General features: G+C 38.7%; 1 protein-coding gene across 2 annotated transcripts in view; it reads right to left on the bottom strand.

The window, feature by feature from the left end:
• Positions 1-6,935, bottom strand: part of tox2 (TOX high mobility group box family member 2) — an 89,430-nt gene extending 82,495 nt beyond the window's left edge. For both annotated transcript variants that reach the window (XM_035662792.1, XM_035662793.1), the window contains exon 1: positions 6,379-6,935. In XM_035662792.1, the coding sequence (XP_035518685.1) occupies positions 6,379-6,471 (93 nt within the window). In that variant the 5' untranslated portion in view covers positions 6,472-6,935. The remainder of the gene's footprint in view (positions 1-6,378) is intronic.
• Between the last annotated feature and the right edge of the window lie 18,126 nt (positions 6,936-25,061).

Genomic DNA, 25,061 nt, shown 5'->3' with positions numbered 1-25,061 from the left:
CTCTCTCTCTCTCTCTCTTTACACACATCCCAAATCTACTTCCCCCCTCCCTGCACAAACCGGCTAACCTCTCAAATGCTATTCCACCACCCCATCCCCCAACCAATCAAGAAGTGAATATAAAACAGCACAAGGAAACTGGGTGGTGGGGCAGACAGACAGGGGGGTAGAAAGACAGACACACAGGCTAGGCTATTACTACTGAGGAGCCCATGTCCTCATGAGGTGAAGACAGTTTAAAACGCCTTGGCACATTGGACTCCTTTACAGAAGTCGAGGAGATGAAACACACACCCAACATCCAGCTGACAAGCCAGAAGTCAAGCCTGACTGTAGTATTTGGGTTTCAAGGGGCAGTGACGATAATTAGGGTTAATGTGATTTAATGAGGGGCACGAGTCGGGCCGGGGCCGGGCTGCTTCGATCCACAATCAACGTCAAAATTGGAATTACTCTGACATCTTGTGATGTGGCCGTGTTTCACATTACGTTACAGTTTGACACGCGTGTCACCAAGCCTGAAAACCTGCTATCAGTCTTATTCTAAAAGCAGTCTGGTGATTTCTTATAATAAACTGACTTTCTGGCTGATAGATTGCAATGTGATGGCTGCGTAGAAATGATTTGGATAGCAGTAGTATATCACAAAAGTATATTGGGAAGAGTTTTAAAAAATGCACTGTCATGACTGAATTCTTGGCAGTTAATACAATCAATCATCGACATAAATAGCCTGTTTCTATGGACCTAAGTGATTAAGGAGCTAACCAGGCAGGATAAACTATACTATCTATTTTCAGCCATACATGACTTATGACCCTCTTAACACCTCTAGTAGCTCTGAGTCATGTCTGGTCTAGATTATAAAGTACGGAGCAGAGCAACGGGAGTGCTGCAGAGTCTGGTTGAGGCTTTGTCACCTTCACTATCCTGTAGGTTAAACTGAAGTCCATGGTGGTAAATCCCTCTTATGGACAGTACTGTATCCTCTTCTTTCTTCGTTCTCTAAACAGCCAAGTGCTGTCCTCAGCTACCCCATGAAACCCCATGTAGGTGTAGCTGAACAAAAATCATTTATGTGGTGGCACCAATGCAGGGATTTTTCCTGTGTTGTAACTGTGCTGTAACCGGGTGAATAAACATAAACACATGACAGGATAGGTGATGTTCTGTATGCAACTCGCTTGTATCCATAATTTATGCATCTAATTCTATTTTAAAAAATTTACTCAACATAGTCCTGTGTTTTGCTTTCTTGTGTTTTAAAAATGATCAAAAAACAGTCTTCATAAATGCAGTTTTCTCCTACTGTAATGGTCTGTGCACAGAGCACAATCTAAGCCCCACTGCTCCAGAGAATAACACTGTAGCTACTTATCATTAACTCAAAGACACAATCAGCCCCAGGCAATCCGGCTTCCCTCCATAACCTTTTGACATTGCTGCTGGGAAGGTAAATGAGAGAAGAAGTTAAGAAGCAGAGAGGGGGGGAGAAAGACTTGATTATGAATAGTGCCAGGAAGTGGTTAGACCAAAACATAACTTCACAAAGTAGGCTGTTTGAGGGATTTTCTTTTTTAAATTGCAAAAAAAAATAATGTCAATTCCATGACTCCATTTTATGTTATCTATTATTTTCTCTGAGTTAACTGCCTGGAACTGCATTAGAACAATAAACTCACCACTTTGAGTATTCCCAGTTCCAGCAGCTTTAGACTGCGTTTTTCCCTCTGGTGTGCATTAGAGCCATGCATGGGTTAACATTTTCCCAGTGAGAACGGTTGGGATATTGCAACTCGGACTGGCCAGTCAGCAGAATGTTATGAATGGGCACAATGAAAAACCCCAAGTCCACGCTGTCGACCCAAGAATGCTTGCTTCCATGTAATTAACTTTTCTCTGTGTACAGAATGAGGCACTGCTGGAATAACTCACTCTTTTTCTGTTTCTATTACGGTCATGTTTTGAAGAGAGAGAAAAAAAACACACATTCTGAGAATTCAACATGGAAAATATTTTTGCCTGTCCATACTTTGAAGTATCCCATGACTAATACAGTGATTTGGATAGTGGTGGAAATGGAACGGACCACTTGAAAAGGGGTGGTACGTGATCAGCAAAAGCTGGCCTCATTGCTCTCTGGGTGGACAATGTCAGCTGCTAGTTACTTGCGCTCATATAAAGATGTACAACAAGCCATTACAAAGTATGACATGTGGGAAAACCTGGATCAATGTATAAACGCAGGTTATCTTGTTAAACATGGTTCAGACATGTTGCCTCAAGGTATATTAGCAATTAGGTATGCACTGCACACATGCACGCATTCAGTCCTTCACCCAGTATTCTAACATGGGAATACATTCATTGAGATATCACCTCTGTAAGTACTTGCACTGGACAAACTGTGTATCAATACGTGTTTGCTGTACACTGCGGTGAAAATGGGTTCAGCATATATAAATAACGTACAGTAACTTGGAACAGACTGCAACTATGTAAAGAATAACATCTGCAAACCATTGGATTATAAACCTACAGTATAACTACAGTATAATTACATGAGAGTCTCTCTCGGGCACCGTGCTGTTAGAGGGAAGAGGGATGAGGAGAAAGTGGAACAGCTACAGTAATCTATCCAACTTCATTTCACCGGAGTGATTCTGCCTGGGGGTATGCACAAGTCATAATGCATTTGACAAATAGTCTCCCGCTAAAACAGGCATTTGCGAAGAAGTGGCCTTCAGCGCTGGTATACACAGCTGAGTCTACGCTGAACAAACAAGCCTCCCACTCAGTGAGGAAAAGATACAGAGAGGCTTCAAAAAGATTAGGAGAAATCTTGGGCGAAAAGTAAAGATGACTCACGGTGATTGTGCAAGTGGAGGACAATGCAAGTTGGATGGAGTTGAGAGGAGCAACAGAGCCGTGGGGTTCATAGCAAAATACAAATCGATGCTTCTCTCATGTGTTGTTCTTTGCGTTGTTCTGAAATGTGGATGCACAGGTTGTTTTATCAGGGAATTTACAATGAAATGTAGAGAAGCACAATGGCATTCTGTCTGACATTATCTCCCCATCATTTTATGTGTTGATAGTGAATCCGATTTGGTTTGAAAAAAGAACTCAAACACATAGAGTAAATTAAACTCAACATTTATGATTGTTACATACTATATTTTGTTGATGTTTAAAGTCTAATTGCAGGAAAACCATTGCCTAAATCCAAAGGTCAAGTGCATTCATAGATTTGTGCTATTGACTTATCCTGTCAGCGTGATCCATATTCCTGGCATGCATCAATCAATCATCAGTCTGAATGTGGCCAATCAGCTCAAACCAGTTTCAGCTTACACATTCTTTACGTTCCTCAATTATTAACCCCTTCAGGTAGAAACAGAGTTCAAATATACACATACCCACACACACACACACACACGCACACACATAAGTCATTCTGACAAAGCCTAATAGTCACCCTCAGAAATAGATTGATAGTGTTTGAGTTTACACCACTAGAACAGGAAGTGATGGGCTTTTATATATGGACTGTCCCACTTAGTATTATTCTCACTTCCTGGTTGGTGTCTTTAATGCTGTACAGTAATGCATTAACACACTAGTGACTTTTACACAAGTTATATAAATATATATACAGCACATATCCTGTCTGTTTAGTGTAAATGTTGGTCAACACCTTCCAGCCTTCCAGGAGGCCTTAATCAGGAGGGTTTGAGACATGGGAACTTGTTCATACCCTATATGTGCACAGCTAAAGTACTGATCACTATAATTTGTGCTTGGGACAAATATCCAAGCCATAGTTACTGCTACTGAATTCACAAATCAGTGACTTACAATCAAATCTCATCCTGTGAGATTTTCTAGCAGAAAAGCATTGAAACCATGCATGCAATAGCTGTAAATACCAACATAATGACTGTGAAATTAAAGAATAACACATTATTTATCCTCCTTGCAAGCTTTGCAGCACCTGCAGGTGATGTAGCATTGTGGCATTGCTAACACGGTGCTACTCCGGGAGGTCAACTCTATCCCGCTCCTGAAATGAAACTGCCATTAAGATGAACTACTGCCAAAACGTCATATAAAGCTCCTGTATCATTATTCAACAGTTATGAGTGGTAGCAGCAGCACAGCACAGATAATATGTCACTTTACATCTTAGTCACAGCTGTTACTTTAGTAATGACAATGTTATACGATTCTGTCCTTGAAACCCAAACCTGCTTCTTACCGGGCCAACAACCTCTACATTCGCTGAATCGTGTCAACTAGTACAGTTCACTGTGTTAACACTACAAGACCTGAGACAAGGCCTCGGTCAGAGAGTCAAGTCTCATTGTGATCTTAAATATGCATCTGCAGCTACTGTGTGTGTGTGTATGAGTGTGAGCTGAGCCAGGCCATGCACACACACACACAAGCGTGAATGCTGTAATATTAACACAAGGACGGAAAGATTACAACAACCCCCTTTATGTGAGAGTATTCCTCACCTTAACAGGGTAATTTAAGGTATGATTTAAGATTAAATTCAGACTTAGGATCAGTTTATTTTGGAGTTCAAGGATTGATGTCACAATAGGTTCGTGGTTAAGGAATGACTGCAGTTGATGTAAAGTACTCATGTATTGTAATTCAAACCTCCATGCAAGTGAGTGTGAGAGTGTGTGTCTGTGTGTGCAGCTGACAGTGTGTGTTGTTCATGTATACATACAGGTGACTGTGTGTATGATCAGGGGAGATTAACAATTCAAATATTGTACTGTGCTATAATGTTTCACTTTGTCATCAGCAAATGTTAACTGCCTGCTGGCTTCGCTCCAGGTGCTAAGGCAACCAAACCTATTTGAATGGCTGCGGGAATAATGCCTTATTCTAGCCCTGCCAAATGTTTACACAGGTTTTACCTTGACCACATGAAGAAAATAAAATAGCCTCCTTGCATGTGACTTGTAATCTTGGCTTATATGGCATGTTTGTACAATTGTGATTTGTCTAAATGCAAAATCTTAATCAGTAAAGCAAAGCCTCAGCTCTGGTGTACACTACATGGAAAAAGTAGAGCAGTGAAAAAGTGATCTCTTTACTGTAGGCCCCATGCCATTCAACAGAAATATCAATAACTGCGTAATTCAAGAAACTTAGACAATATTTAGCTAAATGTGACTCATGCAAACTGATTTTGTGGCACTTTCCTTTAAATATAAGCTTGTATGTAAGATTTATTTTCTGGCACTTATCCCTCTAATTTACAAATAAAAGTGTCTAAAAGAGATTCTAGTAAGATTGGATGCAATTCCGTGCGTAAAAACGCATGTGCAACTTGTTCCCTGGGTTGATATGGACACAAAGGCTGATTAATAAATTCCAATCTTTCATCCTGTAGAATTTAAAGCAACAACGGGTGGTTTCTTTATTAGTGACTGATGAATAATTAATTCCTACAAACTTATTATGTGCGCGCTGATGAGATTCGATGTATACGCAAAAAGGTGTTGATGAACCGAGCCTTTGAGAATATGCGATATATTCTTCTTCATGAAAACACTTTTATCGAGCAACGAGACAAAGTAAGACATATTAATATGCAGATTGGTCAGTTGCAAGCTGCATGATACCTTATAGCATCACAAATGGCCCCGGACCCATAGCATGCATCACATTTAGACGCAATCTTGATAGCTGGTTTATTGGACTAATTGTGCATTGACCCATGTGGGAACCTGTGTGGAGCAGATAAGATAGTGTGTTTCCGCAAATAGCTCGTCAAGGTTTTAAATTATACAGGGAACAGTTTGCTGCTTTGCATGTACTCCGTTTTAAGGAGAAGGGAAAAAAAAGGCACATATTCATTTGGTGCCCAGTTTGTTCGCCAGTACTTCCAGTGCTCTGGAGAGAGTGGTGCGCTCCAACTCAGCTCACAGGACAGCGACAGTACAACGTAGCCACAGTTTTTATCCGGAGGAACACATTTGCAAATTCTAATTACAGGAAAACCCGCGTGCACGAGCTCAGAACAGGTGTCGCGTGTGTGTGCGTGCGTGTGTGTGTGTGTGTGTGCGTGTGTGTGTGTTATGCAGAGTTTAAAAGATTCTGCACATCAGAAATACAACAAAGTTCTAATGCAGCTAAAAGACTCAAGTCAACATAATTCAACCCGAGGAGGAAAAAAAGTGCAGCTCTAGTCACTAATGGCCTTCCTAACACATTGCGACGGATCATACATATAAATATATATAAATATATACAGGCCACCATGAGTAACCAATGCATTTGTGCGCGTGTGCATCATCACACCGAAGGCTGCACATCTGACCGTATATAAGCTCATAAAGTAGAGATAATTGTTACCTTGTTGGAGTGGTAATAGTCCAAACCGGAGTCAGTTGGTAACGTACATGAACCCACGCTTGAAGGGGGAGCTGGATAAAATCTGACGTCCATCTCAGAGTCCGCAAGACTGACGGCATGAAAGCGTAGCTCCAAAAAACCGGTGCGACTTCTCTCTCTCTCTTTCTCTCTCTCCCTCTCTCTCTCTTTCTCTCTCTGTGTGTGTGTGTCTCTCTCTCTCCCTCTCCTGCACACACACTCACTCTGCTTTTTCTTGTGTATTAAACCGCACAAAAAGTAGCAGAAGCAGAAGAAGAGGACCGAGTCTGTCCCAGTCGTTCACTCTTCACATCCGTCCTATAGTTCACTTCAGCACTATGTGTTCATTCGGCGCGGTGATGCTCTCATATAACATCCCTATAAAGTTCACTTGGAGAGAAGGAGGACGAGAGGGCTAAGCTGCCCGTCTCAGCAGTCACAGGGAAATAAAAAGTGAACCACTGAGGTTGTTTGTCAGTAGGATGCGGAATTGATCTTGTCGACGGTTTCTCCCAAAAAAAAACGCCCGTGCTCCGCTCCTGGTTTCCAGACGCGCTATAGCTTTGTCATGTGGGAGCGCTCGGATACATCCATGCGTTCCTGTCCACAGAGTGACTGCTAGGCTGCGACCTCTACCGACCGGAGCAGGAACAGGGGGATTGACAGGAGGGCTGTGCAGTGGAAGTATGAGTCCTCCTAAAACTGGAGGTCAAGTTCCTTCCCCAGTTGGCGGGATAGAGTCTTTGCATTACAAAACCAATTCCATCTCCAGTTGATTTAACTCTCTCTAATCAGTCTGATTTAAAGAGCTGTGAACAAATAGCTGGTGTCACTCGTGTTTTTATATGTGATCTAACTCTGACAGTTCCGTCAAGATCACAACTCTAGTCCTCCTTTGATGTTAAACTGGTATAAAAATTGAAAATGAATGTTTCCACTCCCTGTAATTGAAGTAGCAATATGCCTACCACACTGTAATCATACTCCATTTCAAATAAAAGTCTTGCATTTAATTGTTGAAAGTGAAAGTTTTTAATTATTTGTAAAGTAAATTTAAAGAAGCAGTAAAAGTACTTAATGCAGGAACATGGCCCAATATATTACTGTAACATTATCACTGACGCAGCATTTTACTGTCGGTGTAATGTGGGTATTTGATACACTTCTGGCTATTTTATATTTGCAAACTAGTAACTATAGCTGTCAGATAAATGTAACTGAGTAAAAAATACAATATTTGGCCTTTGAATTGTCATGGAGTTGTAGTATAAAGTGGCCTAAAATGGAAATACTCAAGTAAAAGTACCTCAGGATTGTACTAGTGTTTGAGAAGAGGTATTTAGTTACATTCCACCACTGGTCTATCACCACACAGCGCTTTATGTTACATTTATATGTGAAAAAAAAATTCAACTCAAGAATCAAAGTTAACAAAGATTATAAATACAATATGTTGGGCTGAAGTTTCCATCTGATGTAATACCAGGTTTCATATAGATCCAGTGCTGGTAAAAAATCACCTAAATAATATATCATGTCATGTTTTTATACAAACTGTTTCTTAACTCCAAAGCTATTTAATAGGAGAGAAAAAAATCAGGGTTCAAACAGTCACATTAGCTTTGTGTGATTGGGGTCTTACTATATTCCAGACAAGAAAATCGAACCACAAATGTCAATAAACCTCCTCTATCCTCGTCGTCACATTCTCCTTTTGTTTTTTTATAATGTCACTGACTGGACTGTCATTGATGTCCATTAACACGGCTACATACCGAATATTAGGAGGGACACAGTGAAGAATAACACAGCAGAAACCACCTTATATATATATATAGAATTCATACAATGTTTAATAGGAAATTACCTCCTGCTGGTCTTTATAAGACAACACAATGAGGGTTAGTTAAAAAGTAAAAATATTAATTATATTAAAGTGCATTATATAAGTGCATGAATTTGTAGTTTTCTATCCCTTTTAAGATGCTACATTTAAATGACTTACATTACTTTGATACCCCTTTTTATAATGTGTAATACCGGCATAATTTAGTCCTCAAAGCTAATCTTTAGCTATAATTTTTGGTAAACTCTGTTTCACCTACTCGACTCCACTACATCACTGCCCACAGCTATTTTGGAAATGTACTTATTTTCACTTTATTTCATCTTGATGCCTGTCTTCTAGCCAGTAGGCAGTTGAATACACACTGAGAATAGATATACTTCTCACAGTAGCTGAGATAATCTACATTGCTACTGTGCTCCAGTTTTGACCCTTACATACACACACATAACATTTACACACACCTGGACAAACGCAAAACATACTCACACAGCAGTTGACACAACAGGATGTAAACACTGAACAATGTCCAACCAGACCTTCAAATAGGTGCAGAGAGGGAAAAAAACATTGCTCACAGCCAAATTTGTATCACGCTGTTTTTAAGAATAGGGTGGAGCGGTGTTATGTGCTCGCTCGTACGTGTCGGAAAGTGTCATTAATGTGTTTTTGCAAGGCAGAGCAACATGTAAGTTAGGTGTTCCAGCCAATGTGTGTATTTCTTTCTCTGCTTTTGGTGCATGTGTGGGAGTTTTTGTACAATAGTGAGTGAGTGTGTGTGTGTGTGTTTGTGTTAACCAAGCTGCTATTGTCATCCCAGTGGGTTACTTGTTGGCCCCCTCAGGACTGTGCCTATGTCCGTGTAGCTATTACCCGGCATGGTGGCGCTGGCCCTGGGGTGTGAGCCTGCTTTAATACCAGGCACAGATGGGTCGCACCATGGGCTTGCTGTGGCGGTCTGCCATCAGCTGCCAGCTCAGGCTGTCCTGACTCCAAGCTCATAAGGTTAACTGTCACAAAGACGCCGATTTCTCCTTATTCTGTGCTTCTGTGTCACTGTCTGTCTGATTCTTCTCTGCCTGTCTCTCACTTTGCTGTCACTTGTTCCCTCAGTCTCTCAGTCACTGCTACAGCAGAAGATACAGTACAGTACACAGGGGTATCTGGCACGAATCATGGCTTCATGGGAAAGGAATGTGTGTAGTTTTTTATGTTGCAGCCCTGCGTAACACCAAGTTTGGCCAGACAAAAAAGGAATTATTGAGAAGGAAAGGTGGTTGATAAATAGGGGAGGGGGTTGCAATTTGGAAGTGGAAAAAAAAGAAAGAGGCGGAAACAAGAAGGATGTTGGTTGAGATTGAGACAGGGGGTGGAATTAGTTGTTAAGTGGAGGGGGGAACAAAGTAGGGACTGGTAGACTGGTGCAACATGTAAATAAAGGGGAGATGACACAGGGAGAGAAAAAGTCAAAGTCAATGAAACTTTAAAGATGTGTAGCATTCAAGAGCAACCGCTTTCCAGCGTAGGATGCAAATCACACAGTCTAGCATCTTGAAATACATTTATCCACTCAGAGCAATTAGCAGAACAAACCATTTTTATTGCCTTGGTAAGAGCTCCTGCTAGCACCAGGAAATGAGGGGAAAATATAAAACAATATTTTCCATTAAGGGTTACGACCCTACCGGTACTTAGATGATGTCAGCAGTACTGGTTTTATAACTTCTTCTGAGCTTAAGTAATCTTACTTTTTGAAAATTGATAACCAATTTGCCTTTAGTAGAAAATAACTTCTAGAAGTGGTGACTCTAAGCCCATAACGTAGTAATGTTCCGTAATGTTTTGTGCTTTTACAGGAGCAATTTGATTTGGAGAGAAAAATGTCAGTTTTAGTGAAACTAGTGAACAATTTCACTTTAAAATAAAGCATTTACAAAGAGTGGCACCAAACAAAGACAGAACCATTTTCTTCCCTTTCTACTCTGAGCTGTTAATTCTTCTTCTCTTCTTCCGCAAGGAAATATGCACTGATTACTACCAATGAGCGATAAACAACACCAAAGAAATTATTCTTCCCTTTATCTCAAGACAGAGTGAGACTGGGGTTTTTGCTCATTTTCTGCCTTTACTTGTTTGTTTTGCATCACTGTATATCATTTACAAGGGCTTTTATCACACCTTCAGATATTTGCTATTTTCCCTGGTCTCAGTTTTTTCCTTAGTAAAACACAATTCTGTGCTGTAATTGTTCTGTGTGCTTGATATTAATTGTGACTGACTGTCTTATCATAGAAGGCTTAAATAGTGCTTGTAACTTCCTTCAATATGCAATATTATGTAAAAAAAAATAATCACAACATGTTAAATGTATCATATATAGATAACATTTAAAGCTTCAAAATATGTGACTGTCAGCTCTTTACAGATCACTTCCATAGGCTTTCAGATATTGAGGCAAAGTTCTCTTTTATTTCTCAAAATAACAGGCATCCAGAAGTTATCAATAATATCACATTTATTCAGTGCTGTTTATTGGAACAGGTGACTTGCAGATATAACCCTCTGCTAATCATAAAGAAGCCATGCTAGCTGCTCAGCAAGTGTGTTTGAGGTACGGTGGTGCTTTAAACTAAATGCTAATGTCAGCATGATAACACATTCCCCATCACACTGGAAACATGCTGATGTTTAGCAGGTATAATGTTTATCATCTTTAGCTTAGCTGTTAGCATTTGCTAAAGTTTTGCTAGTATCTCCGGGTCATCAAGCACATAGTAATGACCCTGTAATCGGCGGGTAAATGGACGCTGCTACTTGTATAGCGCCTTTTCTAGTCTTCGACCATCAAAGCAGCTTTTACACTACGCTGCCACCATCACCCTTGTCACCACATGGCACAAGTCCATCGAACAGACACTAACTCATTCATCTACACATTCACAACGCCAACTTTGGGGTTCAGTATCTTGCTCAAGGATACTTCGACACGTGGCAGGAGGAGCCGGGGATCGATCCAACAACCTTCTGATTGCCTCTGAGCCACAGCCGCCCCTAAAGTAAGGTGTTAGTGTTCATACCAAATGTCAGGCAGTAGGTTAAAGAGGTAGAATGTCTTTGGTCCTTCTTTTTTGAACTTTTAAGGGGTTTGAGTAAATTATGAAGATCCTCAACCTCATTGGGCCGCCCGTTTCTGCATAAAAATAAAAATACACATGCACAAAATAAAGAATAGTTTAATAAATAACACATTTTTGACTGTCAATCTTGACTTTGCTGTTGCATGCATGTAATGATACTCAAAATTATTATCAATAAAAAACAAAGGAAAGCAGTCCTTCACATACTGTACATTTCAAAGGTCCTACTGTGCACTAATTCAGCGTTTCTTAAGTGGCCTCCTCCAGAGAGAATACACATTAGCCTACTCTCTCATCTGTAACAAATAAGCAGAGTTATGCAAGTGTTATTTAATGTCTCTATAATAAGACCCTCAGTTCCCCACTAGTTATGGGAAGTGAAGCTGTCAAGGTGCAGTTTCGTCAGACACCACAGAACTTTCGTTGTTGGTCATTTTGTGTAAAATATTAATGCTAATTCTTTTGTAAAACAGGTCAAAGCTTTCAGGTTGAGAAACTGCTGCCGGAGGTTTTGGAGGTCAAGTTTTTTATTTTTTTTAATAACATCCGAGCTGCACATGGTTATTTTTCACGGACATGTTGCAAGTTCTTTTCCTTTTAACCAAAGTCATAAATGTTTCTACCTTTCTCTCTGATTTAATTTATCACTAATGTAAATGTTGTAAGAGCATTGCCTTGGTTCACTGTCAGCAATTCCATATAAGGTTGTACTGAGAAAAGCAAACACCAAAGTAATGGTAAACAGGAAATAGTTCAATAGGTCCATTAAGCAGAGAGATGACTCATTATTGACCTTAATTTACACAGAAAAACACACAGTGTTCGCAGTATTACAAAGAAACAGCACATTTGTGGCAAAAATACAACCCATGTAAACTGATTATGCCAAAAAGACTCACGTTTGCTGTCATTTGTGTTCTGTGAATCACTTTGTGATAGAGCAGCTTGTAAAAATGCTTCATAAATGACTTTGCCTCTGCCTTTGGTTCTCATACAATGAATTTCACTTCATGTCAATTTGTGCTCAATCAGACTGGTACTCAGGTGTTTAATTTTTCACTTTCACATTTCCGCTCCTCTCCACCTACCTAAATATGGTGAATGAAAAACCATTCAGCTCAGTATGTTTGGCTTTTCCTCCCCAACCATGCACATCAAATGTTTTTTCTTATTTTGTTCAAAACTGCAGTGATCATAAACAGAAGACAAGAAAATAAATTTAAAGAGGACTCCGGGATAGTATTGTAATGACAAACAGTGGAAATTATCACATGACAGGGTTTGGTGGAATACAATTCTGGTTTAACAAGGCAGATAATGGCTCCAGACGCAACATCTAGACTTTGTAGGCATAGAAAGTAGCTTCTTGCCTAAAACTGACACACTTACAAAGCCTTACAAAAGACCCCATTCTTGTCTAGGGATATTTTAATGCTGAGTGTTACTGACCCCCAGTAAATTTTATTTGCTCCCCTATGAGATCATATTTCTGCATGTTCTTTCAGAGAGCCCAACTGCACATGGCGAGCAGAGATGTGCTGTATATGAAAACTTGTAACTAACTTAAGGAAACTGCAGACATTTCAAACGACAAAATGCAAGACTCAGAAACATTTCCTGGCATCAACTGAATTAAAATGTGCAAATAAACTAAAATGTATGACAGTTCCAGAATAACAACAATTACATGCCAAAGAATGCTTTGCAGAATTTGCACTTCTCTTTACCAAAGCACAGTTGAGTTTTGTATCAAAGCTTGTGTGAATAAATTCTGTGTGAGGCCGTGGCAGGAGCACCACAAAGGGCTGTTCAATGGTGAACCTTTGCTAACCTTTTCTAGCCACTGACCTTCAATAATGAGACTATGTTGTCTCTTGTTCCTTTGGACAATCAGCCATTGAAACAACTGCCATTCATAGAGTCCGCTCCACCCTCTGAGTGACCCTTTTCCATACTAGTAATTAGCTGCTGTTGCATTTCCACCAGATGCAAACCAACCACATACAAAATTTACTATTCATATATACAGATGGATGACACTTTATGAAATTATATGTTATTTGTCACACTATTTCAATGTCAAGTATTTGGATAACTGGTGGGTTCTGACCTGTCTGTGCATCATAAACACAAATAATCTAAATAAATCAAATTTCTCTGACATTTTTTGACTTTTACATGAAATCATAACAGAGCTGAGGGGAAACAATGTTAATTTGCTTCTTACTGTTTAATGCCAAACTATTAGAAAATGTGTATTTCTAGCCTATGGATTTGTTTCTAGGAAATGTTATTTTAACGCATGTTTTCACAGCCTCATTATCCCCTCATCCTCCCATTCCACTCCTAAATAAACCCTCCTCTTCATCATCCTCTCATTCCCCGACCTTCTACTTATGTTGCACATGAGAAATGAGAGGGGGATGGGAGGGAAGATGAATGAAACAGGGAGAGGGGAATGAAAGGGAGGGGGAAAAGAAGAGAGCAAGATTGGGAAAAATGCCCTTTGACTGGATTTAAAAGTCTGTGGCATTTCATTTTCAGAGAGAGGGGAGCTTCATCTCCTTCAGATCCTTTAAGGGCCAACCTAATTGATTAATGTTTCTATCTCATTGGAAAGAGGAGGGGGACCATTTGAAGCTTAACTGGAGCCTTTCACATTCTCAAGTCTTAAAACAGAACCACCACAGAGAGAGATGATGACAGAATGAAAGACAGAGTGATGAAACAAAAGTCTAAAATTCCAGTAGATGAGTGAAATATGTTCAAGGTTGAAATGATTTCAACCATATACTGAACATAGAGGAACGGAGATGTGTCTTGCCCACTATTATAAGATCTCCTTGTAATGAAATAATGTACATGGTTTAAGCAATGAGGTATTCAGTTTTCAAAGAGGCTGTTTAGGTTTCTGCACCTGTCACAGGGAGCCAGCAGCAGGCACTTTATATGATTGGGAAATCTAATGTAAGAAAATCCATTGCCTTGCCATTGAAAGTGAAGTCTGAGAGAAAAAAAACACACAAGTGATATTAAATCTGTGGTCAAACGGGAAAATATATTTATATCTTGATAATTTAGTGCTTAAACAGGTGATGCCCCCCCCCCCCCCATAACAAAGCATTTTATTTTTCAATTCATGACACATGATACATAAGGTCTTACACTAATTTCAAGCTTTGCATGCCCTATAGACTTCATGACACAAGACGCAAAGCTGATCATGGCTGAACAGAAGTGATGGAAATTAATGAGAGGGAAACTCAAAACATCATAGCTATGCATGCTCAGGTGTAAGCTAATCAGTCTGGTGTGATTAGAAAATCTCCAAAATCACTTACTGAAAACGTGCCGTGATTACTTGACCTTTGCATGCTTTTGACAGCAACATGGAAATATTTATATATCGAGAACTCCGTGGGCTTTTCCCGTCATACAACAAAACCAGTGGAGAGAAGCCAAAACAGTAGTGACCTTTACCCAACATGGTATACTAAATATGAAAGGTCAGCTTGCATGGTGGGGGAGGGTGGCACTAAAGTCTAGCAGACACAGACAAAGTACTGTAATATCTATCAGGCAGATCCCCATGCTGCCTTCAGAGGTCATTTGAATGTGATGGGGTGCCGAGGCAAGAGGGAAGAAAAGATACATGGTTCAATCTCTCATTGGTATCCTTGTGCTGCTGTTAAATTTGAGACACGGTGCTCTGCAGTATGTTGCACATTTTTATAAACCTTATTAATCTTGCCTCTCTTAAAGCTGGTGTTAACATCTGTTCCGCTTCCCGAGTCAAAAATACTGTAATTTAATATAATTTCTGGGTATTTGTTAACTAAAAAATAGGCCACTCTTTAATAACAGCCATTCAAAAATGATTTCTATTCACTATAATTAAAGCTCTGTTTTATGATTAAAATGTCTTCCGAAACTGGAGACAACTATTTTGCTGCCAATCACTGTTGTTAAAATAAAAAATACTACAATGAGTTTGACAAGTAATATACTACAGTAGTGCTATATCTTTAAGTAAAAATCAGCCAATGCCATAGTCTCATATTAAGCATTTTCTATAGCAAACAGAGGGGAGATGTGTATTTCTGTCTTTGGGGAAAAAAAGATTGCCTACCAGCAGGGATTGAGTGAAACATTCGTATTTTTGATTAGATTGCTTTTAAATTAAGTTTGATCTTAGAAATGGCATAATCTTTAATTTAATTTGGACTTGGTATTATCTGTAAAAACATTGCTTTCAAAGTCATATCCCATAACATGAATCTGATCCTAATCCATTAAGTTAATTAAAACATTTGCATGTTTGAAAAGAGAGAAACAGATTTGTGAAATGGTAAGTTTATATAAATACTGACACTCTGCATCAAATTCCACTGCCATTAAAATGACAAAGTCAGGTTTTTTGTATACAATACCTGCTTCCCATTATGAAATACATGGCTTTCATCAGTAATTTCACACTAATATCCTAATAATGGCAATGGTAATTGCCTTTCAACATACTACTCACACTGGTAAGAAACCTCCATACTGAGATTTATATGCAAGTACTAATTTCCTCTCTGTGGTTGTGCAGCTATTGTGTTTTGATTTGAGTTATATGGGCCCAAGAAAGCCTAATTATGGACACTGAACACAAAGTACCACCACACAGCACAAAATACCTCAAACATCAGTTCCAAGGAGTCCAGTTCAAACCCAGGACAGGAGGAATCTGCAGTGGGTGATTAAAATCACCCAGAAGATCATTGGTACTCAGCTACCCAGCATCAGTGCTATTATTGAGGTAAGATGCATGCGCAGAGCAGGATTAATGAATTAATTAAATTCCTGCTTATGGAATTACATAAGCTTGTACCCTGGTATGTATGTATACTTGTATATACTTGTATGTATAGTCTGTGATGAACATCATGTCCAGGCTGCTTTGTAAGAACAATGGTGTTTATGCCTGGTTTCCATTATTTACATCCTGCTGGGTCGTTTTTCATTGGTCCAGTTCATGTGATGCACGATAACCATCTGAACCAAATACCTTGTAAATACACCATGCCAAGGATCATCTGAACAAGCTATTAAACAACTGACTGGTCCGCAAAGGATTATATGGGATAGTGAGGGCTGAAAGGGATACATTAGTTGTGTGTTCCAAATAGGAGCAAAAGAAAGCTGCATTTTTTGTCCACATGTTGAGCTTTTGAAACAGGACAGGCCTTGTTGCCTGTTATGACATATTTGGTCTAGAAATGCCGACTGCGGAGGATCCAACTCCTGAATTCGTACATGATTGTTTCATAGTTTCCACCACAACAAATGGCAGCCTACAGGAAGCAAAGAACTCAGTAACTTCCTGCCTTACAGTATCTCATGCCCACACTTGAGTGACAGAGTTGTGAGAGGGAGTGAAGTAGTGACCATAAATAACCACCAACTGTATGGTGTTTATTTTGATGGGCAACTAATCCAGCACTAAACATACTAAAACTTCATCATTATTGAAAACAGTAATTTCTGTACCACTCACTGCACTGTATACAACATAGATTTGATGTGCCAATATTACTGAATGTCAAAGCACAAAAATATAACTTGAAAAGTTGTATGCACTGATGTTCAAAAGGGCTTGGTAACTTGCTTTCATAAGCGGACTAACCATCTGGAGTGCCTGGAGTTTTCCCGGTGGCTAGCCGACCTGTGGGGCAGGCAGCGAGCCAAACAAGGCTCATACAAAAAGATTTTAAAATGTCCCCGACTGGTGTGACAGCTAGAGGGGCAGGGGCAGGAGGCTGAAATATGAGGAGAAAAAAATGAAACCTACAGTGTAAAGAAAGATCCAATTAAATGCCACAAAATGATTTATTTACATGGTGGCCTAGCACAAGAAGTACCATTAATGCAACAAGTGTTAGTTCTGCAAACAGCAACTTCCTGTGGCACGTTATGAACCACCCAACATACTGGGAAATATGACCAAAACACATAATAATTAGAAAAAAAGAGAAGTAAAAATAGATAGTTTTGCTTCTTTACGCTAACTTTTACCAGCAATCTGACATAATGTTGACCTTCCATGCAATATCAGCGGAATGGGAAAACTTCCTGTTTTTCCGACTTGGAGTGTTATCCTGTAATATCCTACTGAATTATGGCCTCAGCAGTGTGACTGTGGCATTACTCTTGGCAACACTTCCCAGTTCTTATCCAGTCATATGTTTATCACATTAACATCTAAAGATCAACTTCTTTCTGGTCAATGCTCAACCTTCCATTTCTCTAACATATACCAACATGGGAGGCAATTTTCACAGCAGCCATGTTGACATGAAATAGCAGGGTAAACAAAAGTGCTACCAATTATACCAATTATGGTATAGTTCCATTTAGTGTAGCAGTGCTTTCTTGTGAGCAAACATGCACAATAACAACACCCTGACTCTGAATGGAACAGAACTTTTAATTAGTATCAGTGGCAACACTTATGATCCCTCATGTCAAAATGGCTGCTGTGAAAAAGATCTGTTACTGTATTTGTTCTCCACCAACACCAACACCAAACTACTACTATCTAGAATCATAGCAATCAATCAATGTTGCTAGCTGATGAGGTCCACAGTCAGGCTCTGACCCCAGATTGAGTCATAAAAAAATGTTTTCTGTAAACTAGTTCCTCCTTTAGAAATTAATTCAATTTATACATCACAATGGAGAGAGGTAAACAGTCCGTTCCACCATACTCTTTAGATGTATGAATTGAAGTGAATGCCATTGGGTTATGTAATTCTGGGGCAAGATTCCAACCACTCATCCAGAGGCATTCACAATTGATTATGTCACTGTTTGCTCCCAAAAAAGGTGGTGTTTTTTTATTTAAAGAAGTGACAGTTTTAAAAATCATTAGGCAAAATTCTACAGACATCTAATTTTTTTAATCTCTCCCTGTACTTCTTTATGTGACGAAGGAACAACTGGCCATCAAGCTCTGCTGTGATCAAAGGACTGTTCATTCCTTGTGTGGTGATAGGAAAACATTAATTATGGATATCTGAAATAAAGAATATTTTAATTTCTTTTCACTTTGCATCTCACTTGTGACAGGAAACACTTGCAACTAGTACTGCACTGCATCACATTAATTGTGGTTAAAAAAAAAAAAATGTGGAGACACCAGCCACTTTAGAGAAACTAATCTCATGCATGATAATCAAGGATACTTTCTCACAGATTCCCTGCGAGCAATTTCCATACGCACAAAAGATGTATCTTGGATTTTAGATAAGTGAAAAGAGGAGAGGATCTACAGATTTATACCATCTTGTAAAGTTACATAAGCCACTCTAGGCTCATGACATACTTAAATAAGCAAAGGTTATGTAACAGCTCTATAACTGCACTTTACCATTGAGTAGCAAAAGCAAATTAAGTATGGTGCACAGGAATTTACAAGTGAAGCAAAACATTGTACCAGATTCCTGCTTTTGTTCTCTCTGTGCATTAAGCCGTGTTTTCACATAAAAATAAAGGTACAGCTGTAAAGCATTTCCTCCTCTGCTGGTGAGTCACAGGAAGTTAAAGGGAAAAGTGAAAAATAAGTCAGAGCTGCACAAACACTGAGCATGCACACACACACACGTGTGTTCGTGTGTGTGTGTGAGAAAGGCACAGACAGATGCGACTGCCTGTGTTGTGTACCCATCTATTAAAAGAGAAAGGGGTGTGGTTGTGAGAGCTGGGAGAAGTTATTTATCACTATTCTGTGTAACTGGGCCCCTTTATAAATTCAGAATAGCTGCTGTTATGAGTAAAGCCTTTCATGGAGTCATTAATATTTGACAGAAAACATGGCTTTTTTATCAGAAGAACATTTTTACCATTTCTTTTCTCTGCTCTTGATGTGAGCCTTGTGTCACGGTGCATTACAGGGTTTTGCTTTTATCTCGCTTGATTCTATTACTGAATCAGCCACACACCTCCATATATCCCATTCTCCCCCTCTGAGATCATAAATTCAGATTTCTACTTTTGTTAAAAGACAAAGCATTTAGTCCTCCTCCTTTGATCTTAAATTCCATCTGCCCCAGTCACCTGCCTCCTCCTCAATCATAAATGTTTCCTTTACCTCTTTTATCACAACATTTACCAGCACACCTCAATTATTTTAGACATCTGCATCATTAGCGCTTATTCGTCATTGTCATGTCTGTCATTTTGTGTAATCCTTCTCACACTCGATGGACAAGTAATATTGAAAACAGATGTGAATAACAGTTTTACAGGACAGCGTTTCAACCTGTTCTGTTTACACTGTTGTGTTCACAATGTCCCTATAAAAGAAATGGATAGATCACAGACTTTTATTTGGACAAACACAGGACCCATATCAGTGGATGTTGAGCCACATCTTAGACTCTTTTATACAGACACGCAGCTATTAGAGCTGGAATTAGTTGTTGATTAGTAGATTGACAAACAATGTATGGTAAATGGCAACTAGTTTGATGTCTTTTTTGAAGCATAAATGAGGCTATATGCCATTAGGCTCTGGGAAATTATATTATAATGAATGTTCTTCTCACATTTCATAGATAAATAATCACCACATTAAGCACTAATGAAAATAATCTTTATTCTCTATTCTCCTGCACCTGCACCTGCAACGCTCACAGCACAGGACACATTTGGAACAGGTTCACAGTAACATTTTGTACATAGTCTGTTTAAGATTCCCACTGAATCATCCACCATACTTCTTACTGCTACAATACAGTGTGTACCATAATGTATGAATGGGGTGTGTATAATGGCTGTATGTTCATTGGTTCAATTCCAACTGGCCACATAATCTACTTCAAGTGCAATATGTGTAATGGTGTTATCATTTAGTCCACTGACCCATTAACAGTAAAGTACCATACTTTCATGTATTTTATGCTTTTGTGTAAATCAAATAATAATGTTTGTGTGTAATTATGAAACATACACATGGCATTGGTTTGAAAGCCATGTTAAGTGTAAAATTATGTACATTACATCATACAGTATTTATGCATCTATGTAAGTACTGTATCTATAAAATTCTTGAACTTAAAGTGTCAGAGACCTAAATCTGTACAGAAACTATACTATTTGCAGTTTTTAACGAATCCATAAAGCTGGGATGTTTTAGTTGCAGTTAGTGTATTAAACCGTGCAGTAAAATATGTTAGTACAGAAACAGAGAAGCTGTTTTTTTTGCTGATGACTTGAGTTTATAATAAATAAATAAAAAATGGCTATGTTGTAAAGAAAAAGGTCAACATTTACTGTTAGGCCTTCATTTCTTATCAATTGCATTCTGTCACCAGCATCTGGTTTCAGTTGAACCTTCTGTTGCTAGTAGCAACCAGTATGTCAACGTACCATAGCAGTTCAACCACAGCTACTTTGCTCAATCTCTGACCATACAGTATCAAGTGTCTTTTTATCCGTGTTATCTGTTATGTGATTTGTTTTCACTTTACTTCCAACCTAGCTACTGAGCTAGCCACTATACTAGCTGTGTACAACATTCTGTGTTTTACTTAACTTTTAATTTGTCGTTGGGGTAACTGTATCTCCAGCTAACACTACAACTGAAACTGAAATTGCTTACACTGTGCTCACACAATATCAGCGCAGGAAAATCAGATTTAATCTTTTACTCTTCAACTGACATTTCAACATGCTATACTCAAATAGTCAAATGACAATTCAACTGCTTTCGCCACTGACATTTCATCCTCTTTCTTTTCAACTGACATTTGAACTCCTTTCAATGCTTACACTTCAGCTGTCACTTCAAACCCTTTCAGGGCTCAGGTCTTCACAATTGAAAAAACTTCAACTCAACTTTTACTTTTCAAAGAAAAAAATATTACAAACTGCTTTCGCTTCAACTAAAACCTCGAGCTCAATTCAATTCAATTACACTTCAGCTGATATTTCTAGACATACAACTAGACATTATGTGCCATATTCTTTATATTTACATTTTATAATCTTCATGTATTAGAAATTGTTTCATTAAAATGTGTATATAATATGATTTTGTTGGTTTGCTCTGTACACTTGACATCTATTGCATGTCTCTCTCATGTCTCTATTGCATGCCTCCTCTGTGACTCTTTCTGATGTTTCTTCCATTTTTTCCCTGTTAAAGGGTTTTTTGGGGGGAGTTTTTCCTTACCTGAATCGAGGGTCTAAGGATAGAGGGTGTTGAATGTTATACAGATTGTAAAGCTGCCTGAGGCAAATTATGATTTTAAATAAATACAATTTGACTTGACTACTACTCAGTGCTTAAACTTCAATTACTTACTTTCATTTATTTCTGACTTTCATTTAAACTGAAAACTTTAATTTCAACTGAAACTTCAACTTCACTCATTGCTTACACATAACTGAAACATCTGCTCCTTTCAGCACTTCCATTTTAACTGCTTATTCAACTTCTTTCAGTATTTGTAATACACTTCAATCCCACTTAAACTGTTTCAACTCAACAGTAAAAATTTAACTGGGAGAACATTGTTCTAATGTAACCTTTTTCTGGCTACAACTCTTGTTCATGGTCTCAACTTTTTTTTTTTTTACCAATAAGCTTCATGAAAATTGTTGTCCAATACAGTTTTTGAAGTTTCACAATAGCTTCCTGTAACCTCAAATGCCAACCGCTGTCTTTACTGGAACGCTTTAGCAGGCTTCATAGCTGTGCACAAACATACATGTATAGTGAGGGCAGAATTCAGATGTTTGGTCCTCAGTCATGAAAACAACAAACAAGTGTTGGCCACCATGACTCATTACAGAACACTAATTATACTGTATTATTATATTTTGTTGATGCATGATGCACCAAATTTTAAATTAAAGTCTAAAACTTACTTGGAAAAAGCATAATGCTAAATCCGACTTGATGTTTGCTAACTGAATAAATATAAGTTCTGTGTTTTAAATCAAACTAAAAAAGAGACCAGATAGTATGAACACCTCTCAATCTTTCGAACACCTCTTGAACCTTTATTCTATATAACCAGCTTGGTGAATGAAGTAGCATAAAATATTTATTACAAATAGCCATATCAATCATAAATATTCATTGGCGCAGGACTGTTATTCTCTGAGAAAATGTATTGACAGAGCTGGCATAAGATTCTGCAATTATTCGATAGCGCAGCCAGTGTACCGCAGAGAAGCCTGTCTTTACCACATCTTATTCATCTTATACATTTCCCTACTTGTTCTGATCTAATATTATCTGTATGCATCTCAGCTCTGGTACCTTTTTGAGTAATCCGTTGTTAAGTTTATATTCCAGCGGTAAGCCAAATGGGAAGAAGTTTACATTGTAGCTGTTTATTTGAATGAGTGTATTTTTCATTAGCCTTGTATGTTTTCATTTGCATATCCAGTAGAGTTTATGCTATTGCAAATTCTTATTCAGGTGTAAGTATGTATTTTTTTTTTTTTTTTTTTTACTGTAATGGTTAATGGTGCATTAGGAAGACTACAACCTTAGACTAAACCGTCATTAACATGTAGCTGAATGATAAAGAAATTCCAAACATGACAAATGGAGTGTACAAAATAAGTAATTAAAGGTTAGATAACTAATCAAAAGTTTAATATAAAAACAGGGTAAAAACAAGATCTATTAGTCATTTTTTTCCCCTCATAGAATACTGTGAACGATACTACAAAAACGAAACATTTGTTATCTAGCCATCACTATTATTTATCAGTTAATTAGTCATTTCTGTCATCTGTGAGAAAGAAATGTTCTCTCGTCGCTGTGCAAAACAACACAAAACAAAACAGTCTCATGCTCACATCTACAGGCCCACAGTTGCTTTCAGTCTATTATTTCCATCCATAATGTGCACAGGTGCAGCTTAATTCAATTGGAAGACTTGCTGTGGCTATACACAAATACGTCTCCATGTTACCAGTAAAGCCGTTGTCATGGAGATGATAAGGCTTATATAAGCTCAAATGTATTTTTGTTCAAAACGAGCGCATTGTCTTCACTGTACTCATTTCATTATGATTTGTTTATACCCACACATAAAACAGCAATTGATTCAACTGTCTCTGTCTCTTTTTTTCAGGCAGGCAGGAGTATAAAGCAATATGTTTTAACATGCATTTTTTTTGGATGGCTAGCAAGGCTTGAAGGATCTGCTCTCAGGCAGAGACATTTTATGCCATCTGCAAAAGTTGATAACAGGCATTTTGCATTTCCCCCTTAGTATCACTTTCATCAGAATCACTGTCACAAGCAGAGCTACAGCCCTGATATTAAAAACTCAGATGTCTGGTTTCACAAAAAACAATGAGATTCTTACCTCTCAGCCAATATGCTCCGACAATGGCAAATGCTCTTGCAGTCACAGGGTGGGATTGTCATTCACTTCACCTTTAACCTTCTGTCTGCCTCCAGATCTAGCTTTCAGCAGAGGATTAAACAGCTATTGACAGAGGAGTGACGTGATTGACAAGTTAAGGTTTCCTTCCTTGTCAGAAGGGCCTCTGTGTCTGTCTGGCCCATGTCTTCCCAGAACTCACATTTCACATTCCAGCGTGACTTGAACAACTTCTGAATTTTTTTCTGCTGTGAAGTACGAGGGAAATTTCTGCAGCCCCACTTTTCACACTGTTTGTCTAAAATGGCTCCTGTGCATCGACAGGGGGAATAAAGTTCTTGAATAAACTAGCATTTGAGTGTTATGTAAAGTTCTTACGTTGCTGTTTGTGTGCCTTTAACAGTGTTTCTCTCATGCTGCCCATGTCCAGTGTTCATCAGCGCAGGAACACCTACAGTCTGCAGCAGACACTCGTCTCAGATGAGGGAATTTTCAGCCTCAGTGGAACATGTGGGAGTTATGTAGTTACTGTATATTCATTTTAAGCCTTTGACTGTATTTCAACTGAAAGAAGGGCAGTTGGCGGTGGTACTATCACTGCATGTGCTTAAGCTACTTCAAACAGACAATGACAAAAAGTTTTGAATAACCACTGTTTAGTTATGATTTTGTCTGGAGAGCCCCTACGTTTACAGGTACAGCACTTATGCTTCATGGATACATGCAGCACTGTTACAAGATGATAAGCAGGGTGTTTCTTAACACTTTGACAGCTATGTAGAAAGAAAACAGAATACTAGTGGAGGGAGGTCAAAAATGAAGTGACATTCCCCCTAATGTTCCTGTCAGATGATACAATATGTATGGCAGGTAAGTTAGCTCTATATCAGTAAGGAGGGACAGAGAATAATAGCATAAGGCATAAAGCTAGAAGGACTTGTCTCTCTGTCTCTCTCAGTCATCTGGATCCACCTGTCCACAGTCAGAGCCTCTCAGAAGATTTGCTGCTGGTTGGGGAATTCGTGGCTGAACGATGCGTCAGGGGTTGTCATATAAAATGTGAGTGCTTTCCCCTGAGTAATTTAATCACAGACTTTTATGGAGGCATCAGCCAGCACACTGAGAGACAGAGTAAAAGGATTGTAATTGGACTTCTTTCATTCAAAGTAATATATGGAATATGTGGTATAATTACAGCGCAGGGTAATGGTCTGTGGACTGCTGAAATGCTAACGTGCAGTGATTGCTATAATGTGTGTTCATCAGGGGGAATTTGCACCATATTGACTT

Source organism: Morone saxatilis, unplaced genomic scaffold, assembly GCF_004916995.1.
Source record: "Morone saxatilis isolate NCDOM2014 unplaced genomic scaffold, NCSU_SB_2.0 Contig18, whole genome shotgun sequence".
In the NCBI taxonomy this organism is placed as follows: domain Eukaryota; kingdom Metazoa; phylum Chordata; class Actinopteri; family Moronidae; genus Morone; species Morone saxatilis.
The sequence above is the reverse complement of the archived record's forward strand: the minus strand, read 5'-3'. Positions and strand labels throughout refer to the sequence as shown.